Source organism: Gymnoscopelus microlampas (genome assembly GCF_963454915.1).
Source record: "Gymnoscopelus microlampas genome assembly, chromosome: 2".
Classification (NCBI taxonomy): domain Eukaryota; kingdom Metazoa; phylum Chordata; class Actinopteri; order Myctophiformes; family Myctophidae; genus Gymnoscopelus; species Gymnoscopelus microlampas.
In genome coordinates this window covers 32,601,363-32,610,983 of record NC_139939.1, presented here as the reverse complement: position 1 = coordinate 32,610,983, position 9,621 = coordinate 32,601,363, and the positions used below count along the sequence as shown (strand labels likewise).

The 9,621-nt window shown below is 39.5% G+C and overlaps 1 protein-coding gene across 1 annotated transcript; it reads left to right on the top strand.

Moving 5' to 3' along the window:
• Positions 1–2,626: 2,626 nt before the first annotated feature.
• On the top strand, positions 2,627–8,971 carry gcdha (glutaryl-CoA dehydrogenase a; the record flags this gene model as incomplete). The annotated part of the gene is made up of 11 exons (XM_084079446.1): positions 2,627–2,729; positions 3,224–3,256; positions 3,369–3,509; positions 4,207–4,269; positions 4,965–5,135; positions 5,617–5,746; positions 6,428–6,644; positions 7,176–7,279; positions 7,392–7,517; positions 8,209–8,369; positions 8,852–8,971. 11 exons carry the CDS (start codon positions 2,627–2,629, stop codon positions 8,923–8,925), a joined length of 1,323 nt encoding a protein of 440 aa, XP_083935572.1. The 3' UTR covers positions 8,926–8,971.
• Between the last annotated feature and the right edge of the window lie 650 nt (positions 8,972–9,621).

The window sequence follows — 9,621 nt, the reverse complement described above, 5'->3', positions numbered from 1 at the left end:
TGTGATGTCTCTTATACCTAAAGAATTGGTTACCATGGTTTTGTACCATGCAATTCAATAACCACGAAACCCTATAAACTCTTGACAGTGACACTACGTGCTCTGATGAAGGCCATTAAGGCTGAAACTTTCCTTTGTCTGGCCAAAATAAATTGGTTAAATTGAGGCACTGTCTAGTCCTTTTTAAGTTGGTGAGTGCTGCTACCACACAGCCTAGACCAATTATTTGTTTACCAACATTGAGACTGGATGCACAGGTGATTGTTTCAGGCAATCAATTCTCAACCTGTTGTTTTGGAGTGCGCCCCAACCCCCTCTTGTGTGTTGGCTGGTGAGGTGCGTCCTAGCGAGACCTGATAGAATGGGTTTCATTGCGCGCATACTGGTTGCACGCATACTGGTTCTTATCAGTGTGACGTCGTCAGTTAAGGGGTCTATGTAGGCTATCACAGTGGTTCTCAACCTTTTCAGGCCATGACATTCAATTTAGTTTGACTTGGTTCCACAGATAAATATTGTAAAAATACGCTATTTTCACAATTTCTGTCGCTTATATTATTTGACAATTTGGCCAATGTTTGAACAGTTTTTATAGGCTTGTTGATTACTTTTGATGCAGTAATGGTCTTTTTCTTTTCTTTCCTTTTTTAAAAAGGTCCTTAAATTGTCACTTCACTGTCATCTGGGGACCCCCCAAAAAATCATGTGGGGACCCCCTGGGGGTCCCGACTCACAGGTTGAGAACCACTGGGCTATCATATTGTAGTCTATAATTCAGAGTCCCTTATTGTGTTTCCTGTTTTTCTTTTTCTCCAAATTCTCTTTTAAAAAATTGCATTGTTGATGATGGTAACCTATAGGCCTACAATATTACAATGGCAAACAACACAAAACGATCGGCCTCTGTTGTCACATGTCTTTGCTGGCTGCAATGTCACTTATCAAAGATGTGTACAAACATTCTGAACATATGTCTGAGAACCGATATTATTACCAGCCAATAAACGACGAGGGCGTGGGCCAACACCCCTCTCAAACCCCTGCCCACCTATAGATATATACTGTCCACACGTCAATGTAGAAACGCCATTTTGAGTGAGGACATTTTGTAAGTTAATTCCAGATACGCAGCCTTACCTTATGTATAGTAGGCTATTTGGTAACAGGATATGTGGGCACTTAGGGACATCTGGGCACCTCAATGTATAATTGGCAATTTTGTCCAAAATGTAAAAAAAAACATGATTAGAACATGCTTAAGCATTCGACAATTAAGGTCCGAATATATATATATATATATATATATATATATATATATATATATATATATATATATATATATATATATATATATATATATAATTATTATTATTTTTGAGGTGCCCAGATGTCCCTAGTGCCCACCTAAATCTTTAAATGTACAATATATACATATATGACAGAACAAATAAAACAGGCAAGATATACACAGTTTACAACATGTAATGAAGTACTCTATTTTAGTTTCATAAGTGCATTGCATAATAGGCGGCCTAGTCTGAGTTTATGTTTCTCTTGCCTCAGCCATCATGGAGGGAAAAAGTTGCTAGGCTTGTCATACATACCGCTGTGACGTAGCCTGACTCGACTTGTTACTTAAGCAACTTTGAAAGTGCCTCGGGGTTGGCAACTTGGCAAAATCATAATAACTGAAACTTGCAAGATCACTGGAGAAACTGTAAAGAAAAAAGGTAGGATATTGTTGAATTTACATTGTCAAATGAAATGATCTCATTATAACCTGTGCCAAATGCATGCATTTGCTGCAGGGCTGTTTGCTTATGGTGTTTTGTAACTCACTCTTAAAGTACAAAATGTTCATTTGCTCTGTTGATGCAATCATAACCAATCTATAAATGATAATAAAGTATACAATAGTTAATAACGTTATGTAATGTAGCCTACATAATACATAGTAGGCCTACAGTATATGAACTATTATTACTCATGCAAATTAAATATTCAGAAAACCTAAGAACAATGAGTATCCAGATACCTGTCTTTGAACATAGGCTACCATAGGTCAATATTCCTCCTCAGCATGTTTCCGAACAATATGATTGAGTTATTGATACTGAACATTTGATCTAGATCCAGAACAGTGGTGGAAAAAGTACTCACATCTTTTACCTAAGTCAAAGTATCAATGCTGCAATGTAGAAAGAAATACTCTGTTACAAGTAGAAGTCCCATATTCAAAATGTACTTGAGTAAAAGTACAAAAGTATTAGTATCAAAATGCACTTAAAGTAACAAAAGAAGAAAGTACTCATTATGCAGAATGTCCCATTTCACAAGTTTTCAAATGTATAAAAATCTTTTGAAAATAGCAGATCTACAAGCACACAATGGTTGCATTGCGCTTGTAGATCTGGTATTTTCAAATGGCCAATATATATATATATAGGGCTGGAGTGGGTAATGTATGTTTTGTAATAATAATAAAATCTACCAAGTAACTAAAGTTTTCAAATAATTGTAGTGGAATAAAAGTATAATATTTAAAGTAAAAGTACTGTGTATAAGTGTATAATTAGGCTACTTTAATCACACCTTGTGCTCCCTACCATGTCAGATCCAGTTAACCATGGCTGTCAGAAGTGCTGTCTCTCGGCTGCTCTCAAACACACAGAAATGTGTCACTATGACTGCATCCCGTGCACTTGGCACAGCTGCACCAGCCCAGAAAGGTCTGTATAAAAACATCATAGTATTTGTATCATGTTTTCAGTCGGAAATTATGAACTATGAGAATGCTGGTGTGTGGCAGTCTATATAGGCAGTCGTTTCTTAACCACTTAAACCATAGTTCACTGACCTGAGTCCCCAGGGGTCTACTCTATGCTCTCCCTTTTTCCCCTCTAAACCAAATCTCTTCGCCGAAAATATCAGATTTATAAGCTCACAATGCGTCATGCGTTGTGAGCTTGTAGAGCTGATATTTTCTTGGAATTTCGCCCCCAGAATACGGACGCTAGGGTTTATGTGGTTAAATATTTAACCCATCTAGACTAGGAGTGTCATATAGACCAGTCAGTTTCTCTCCTCTTCTCATTTGAATCTAGAGAAAAATAAAGTATTCCAGGAAGATAGACTCTCAGTTTTTAATAGTAATATAGTAGCATTTTATGTACTCTTCAAAAGTTTCAGTCTTCTTGAAATAGTGTTATTATTCCTCCTTTAGAAGGTGAAGAAGTCAAAATGTCACCCAAGCCTGGTAAGTAAACTTTGAAAATGTTCTAAACCATAACCTATCCAACTTTTGTGATTGTTAACAATAACCTATTTTAAAATTATTTAGGCTGACAACAGTTGTTTTTGACCCCCAGCTAAGGTGGAGTTCAACTGGCGCGATGCCCTGGACCTGGATGGCCAGTTGACAGAAGATGAGATTATGATCCGTGACTCCTTCCGCGACTACTGCCAGGACAAACTAATGCCCCGCATTCTCATGGCCAACAGAAATGAACGTGAGCTGAGTGCCCTTATGGCTGGTTTGGATTTACATGGAGCAAGTCATAAGATGTCTCAAGCCTAATCAGGGCCGTGTTAATGTCAAAATGCGCACTAGGCAACGGACAGTTTTCGGGCCCCCCCCCCAGCGCACATGCACGCGCGCGCAGCGCGCGTGCATGTGCGCGACCCATGCGCGCGCGCGAAGCGCGCGCGCGCGAAATTTTGCGGTTATTTCGCGGATTGTGGCCGTTTTTGGGCGTTTCTTTGTTACTTTATTTCGGTTTTAGGGTTAGGGTTAGGGTTAGGTTAGGCTTATGTTATTTAATATATAAAAAAAAAAAAAAAAAAAAACGTTTTAATTTTTTAAATTTTTTTTTTGGGGGGCATTTTTCGGCCCCCCCCCCCCGACAAGACATAGGCATGTGCCTACATTGCCTGTGCATAAACACGGCCCTGAGCCTAATATATATTTTGTCATACAACCATGTCGCTCAATGGAAATAAGCAATTTTGTATTTCCGGCAAGGGACACAGACATAAATTAAGCTTTAGTTTATTTATGCCTTTTATGACTTAATGCATTTGAAAAAGAATCACCCAAACAATTGTTATTCATATAAGGCAACTTTCACACAATTTAAGCTGGCTTGTGCTCTTTTTGTACATTTTGTACATTCACTGAGTGTTTGAATCTTGCTCCCCCACCCACAGATTTCCACCGTGAGATTGTCTCAGAGATGGGAGAATTGGGTGTCTTAGGCCCAACGATCCAAGGTAACTGTATCTCATTTATGAAATATACTGAATAAACAATACATGTTATATGGATTGATGCAATCCAAATAATTTGAATGTGCATGTTACGCTCAGATACAGTGTGTACAATATTTTAAAATGGAGGTTGCCAGTATATCTTCATAGCAGCCCTCTCCAAAACAAGCAAAGTAATTGGTGACCCGTCCGTCTTTAGAGTTCCAAAATGGCCATAGAAGTACTCATACAACTCATGCAGTATAATCCAAGTCTTCTGAAGCTAAACTATTATACTAAGTGGAAAAGACCTATATTTACACAATTATTTAATGCAAATCTTCTTCCGGGCCGCTTCTGAAAGCATCCAGGTATGCGTGCACCCAGACCTCGAGCATGTAAAATGATGAGATATTGCCTTCTTGTCAATTAGAGTGTGCACATATTAATGTAAATTTAGGAACTACATTTGAAACTCTAAAGGACCAGTCACCAATGACTTCATTAGTTTTGCAGCAGGGTGTTACAAAGTTGTGTTGTCACTGGACAAAGAAACTTCCAACTGGCATAAATATGATTATAAAAAAAAATGTGGGTGATTTTTATTAAATGACTCAGTAATTCATATTTGTTTGTACTTATGATCATATTACACTTTTATGTAGCTTTATTTGAAAGGAGGTGCACTGCTAACATTCCATCCTCTGCCTGTCATTCAGGGTACGGTTGTGCAGGCACCAGCTATGTGGCATATGGTCTGATTGCTAGAGAGGTTGAAAGAGTGGACAGTGGCTACAGATCAGTCATGAGTGTTCAGTCCTCCCTTGTCATGCACCCTATCAATGCCTATGGAACAGATGCACAGAAGGACAAGTTCCTGCCAAGACTAGGTAAGACCAGGGAAATGAATGATATGCAGTTGGATATCCAAGGGACCTTTTGGACTAAGTTTATTAGGCTATCATATTGTATAATTCAGAGTGCCTATAACATCCCTTATTGTGTGTCCTGTTTTTCCTTTTCTCCAAATTCTCTTTAAAGAACATTGCATTGTTGATAATGGTATAGGCCTACTCATTGTTACAATGGCAAACACAGAACGATCGGCCTCTGTTGTCACTTGCTGCAATGTCACTTATCAAAGATGTGTATACAAGCATGCATCCAACCATTCTGAACATAATATGTCTGGGAAAGCTATTATTACATTAATACGTGTGTGTGTGTGTGTGTGTGTGTGTGTGTGTGTGTGTGTGTGTGTGTGTGTGTGTGTGTGTGTGTGTGTGTGTGTGTGTGTGTGTGTGTGTGTGTGTGTGTGTGTGTGTGTGTGTGTGTGTGTGTGTGCGTGTGTGTGCGCGCGTGTACATGTAGCCCGTGGAGAGATCTTGGGCTGCTTTGGTTTGACAGAACCCAACCACGGTAGTGACCCCAGTGGTATGGAGACCAAGGCCATCTACAACCCCTCCAGTGGCACCTTCACGGTCAATGGGGCCAAGACCTGGTAGGTAGACATTCATGTAGACAGTAGACCAAAGTGGACTTTATTTACTATGCTGTGCATTGATTTAGAGTGGGACAAGGACAAACATGTCCTTATGACTTTATTATAGATGGATATCAGTCCTACACAATGTGCTCTCGAAATGTGGATGTTTGACAGGGCTGATTTAACAAAAAATACACCCATAAGCATAATGGAAAAAACGAATACCCTACATTTCCAGACACTTTAAAGTAAGTAGTTTATATACATAGTTTACTCAGGTCTGTAAAAAAGATAGGGGGCACACATTTCAGTGAACAGTTTTGCCCTTTGTTATGGACTATAAGGTAGCTACAGTACAATGTGAACTTCTGTTTGTTACGGGTGGGGAGTCAGGACCTTGACCAGTGCTACACGTGAAGGTTTGGTATATAACACATTATGTAAGAAAAGAGCTTCTAAAATAGCTTGCACAGAAATCCATATATAGAAGCAGTAACTCCACACCAGTACTATATGACCCCTTCCTTACTGTACTGAGGTGTACTGAGGTGGATCCTTAATAATCATGTGAAATTCATTGACATGTATCACTACACACAGTAATTACATTTCTCTCTGATATTAATATGTTTATAATTTGTAATAACAGACTCTCTTTGACTGCATCTTGCTTACCATCCTGCTTGTCTGTGCTAGGATCACCAACTCTCCTGCGGCAGATATTGCGGTGGTCTGGGCCAAGTGTGAGGATGGCAGGGTGCGGGGTTTCATTCTAGAGCGTGGAATGAAGGGTTTCTCCACACCTAAGATTGAGGGCAAATTCTCTCTGAGGGCTTCTGTCACTGGAATGATCGTGATGGAAGATGTGGAGGTTCCCCAGGAGAACCTGTTGCCCAATGTTCATGGGATGGCTGTAAGTCATTGTTCAGTTGTTTTTAGGACAACTTAGTAGATATTTCTTGTTCCTTTGTAAGGGGATCACAAACACATTTGAAGATGTTCTTTGTAGGACTTTCTTGTCAATTAATTTGTGTTTGTTTGAATGCATGCATTCTAAAAAAGTGACTGGGTGTTACAAACAGTAGACCATTGATGTACATTGTGTTTTATAATGGTTCAGTTCTGGGGTTCTTGGACTGGACTTGCTGCAAAACCTTATAGATAATCTTTGACAAATTCGTACAATATTAACCTTTAGAAAATGCAAGGAAGAACTCAGTTGTTTCAGGAGCACAGATCAGAAGCTACAGCAGGCAGTGCTCATGACCAATTTGATGAAACTTAGAATGAGATGGAGGGTCTCACTCCCATGCTATTTAAAAAAAAAAAAAGTATAGCTCAGTGCAGTTTAATTTAAGTCGAATCCAATTCAGTCTAAATCCAGTTGTTTGATCTGTTTTTGTTTTCTGTTTTGTTTGTTGTCTTGTGTAACCTTGCCCACTAGGGTCCCTTTGGTTGTCTGAACAATGCCCGTTACGGCATTGCCTGGGGAGCTCTTGGAGCTGCTGAATTTTGTTTCCATGCTGCCAGACAATACACTCTGGATAGGTACATAGATATTAAAGTAATAATGTGAAAATATTCCACAACATTACCCAGTTATTGTAGCCCAAGCTGAACAGAAATGGTTGAGAGCTCACAGTCTCTATGATCTGTTTAGAATCCAGTTTGGAGTGCCACTGGCCAGGAACCAGCTGATGCAGAAAAAGATGGCAGATATGCTGACAGAGATCACTATTGGGCTGCAGTCTTGTCTACAACTAGGCAGACTGATTGATGAGAAGAAGTGAGTCTCTCTCTCATGATACCATGGCACTATAGATTATGTTGTGTAATTGTGGTGGCTTTGTTATGCATTGTCACACTTTTATAAATGTAATTCAGGGAAAGCACTCGCACACTCCAGCTTCAATACAAAACCTTACTTATCACAAGCCAAAATGTTGGCTTTAGACAAATAACGTTTTGCATTGAGTCTGAGTGTGTGACTGCTTTTCCTAAACTAGTGTCTTCCCTCATGGCCAGCACCTCCTCAACATTGGTGTGTGTTCCATTTTCTTTTTTCTACATTTATCAAGGGACCAGGCCCGGCGCCAGGATGAAATGACTGAGGGTGCAGTTGAAAATTGTGAGGGTGCACTGCACACCAGTCGACCCGTGCAGCATTTGCGGTTATTGCGCGGATTGTGGCCGTTTTTTTGTTACTTTATTTCGGTTTTAGGGTTAGGTTAGGCTTAAGTTATTTAATTCTTATTTTTGCCTGATTTTACCGATTTTTTATCAAAAAAATAATTATAAAAAAATACATTTTCATTTTTTTCTTCTTCAAAATAAACTGAGGGGGCACAATTTGAAACTGAGGGTGCCAGGCCCCCTCAGGCACCCCCGTGGCGCCGGGCCTGCAAGGGACACATGTTTGTGCTTCACAATACCCTTATACTTCACTCAATGAACCTTGTTTTCTGCACTTCTAATAGAGCGGCTCCAGACATGATCTCCATGCTTAAGAGGAACAGCTGCGGTAAATCTCTGGACATTGCCAGACAGGCCAGAGACATGCTGGGAGGAAATGGCATTGCAGACGAGTACCACATCATCCGACATGTGATGAACTTAGAGGCCGTCAACACGTATGAGGGTATGCAAACTACAGATACTACATGGAATATCTATTAACATCCTTTAGCATTTAGTGCATCAATTAATGGATTAGTGCAGGGGTCTTCAATGTTTTTCAGGTCAGGACCCCTTAGCTGAGAGTTGTAGATCTCCTATGTTCAGCTAACGTTCCCCCCAGAATAGGGATGCATGGGTTCAATTGATTAAAGTAATAAAACAAATAAAAAAATCCCTTTCACATTTGGAGACCTCTGGATTCATGTATTTAATCTAGTCAATTGTGTCTGTAGAGTTCTTAATCAAACCACATCATATATACCAGTGTATGTATAGTACAAGATCCACCAGGGGTCAGCAGTGCTCAAAATATTGAGGGCTGATACTTGCTGCTTGAGAAACAAAGATGATAGCTTTACGTTTTAATAAAGCATGTTTAAATGTATAGTTTCTGTATCTATGTACTTATGTAACCTGATCATTATGTTTGCTTTATTTCCATAGGAACCCATGACATTCATGCCTTGATTCTGGGCAGAGCCATCACTGGACTGCAGTCTTTCACTGTTGGGAAGTAAATCCTTCCAATCTCCTCTTATGGAAATGGACTTGAGATACAATGGGTGTCATACATGACCTGGTTGGGCAAACGTTACCTGCCCAACCAGGTGTACTTGTTTCAGTCAGACATACTTAAGGTCATTTTTGTGGGCTTATTTATATAAACAATACCTCAGTACATTTAAGGAGTTGTGCATTTTCAAGCTGCTGTTGGAGGTGTGTCAACCTACGTGTGGTGTTCCCTATTTATGTTAAAGGGGGGTCAATCGAACAAGGCAATGGGTCCAAGCGTCATACTCATATTCGAGTCAAGGGTAAAACAAGGTGCATTTCAAAAGTGTGGCATTCTGATTGAGAAAGTTTTATTGATTGAAATATTGTAATTCTTTGTACTGTAGATTAATGGATGAGAGGTTCAAGTGAATGTACCTGAGATACTGTATATGGTTATGTGTGGATAATTTGAATTCAACTGTATCACAAATTAAATCCACTTTCAGTTTTTGTCTTTATGATGCTGGTTACTGAGTATTCCTGAAGAGTAGTTTACAATTAGTAATTAAGTAGCATGCACACGCACACACACCATACATACAGCAGGGTATAAGGCTGTAAGTAGGAGCAATGTCACATGTCTAAATGTCAGAGACAAAGATCACCCAATTGGAGTGTTTTTACAAGTTGGAGTTAATATAATTAAGTGCTGCACTTGC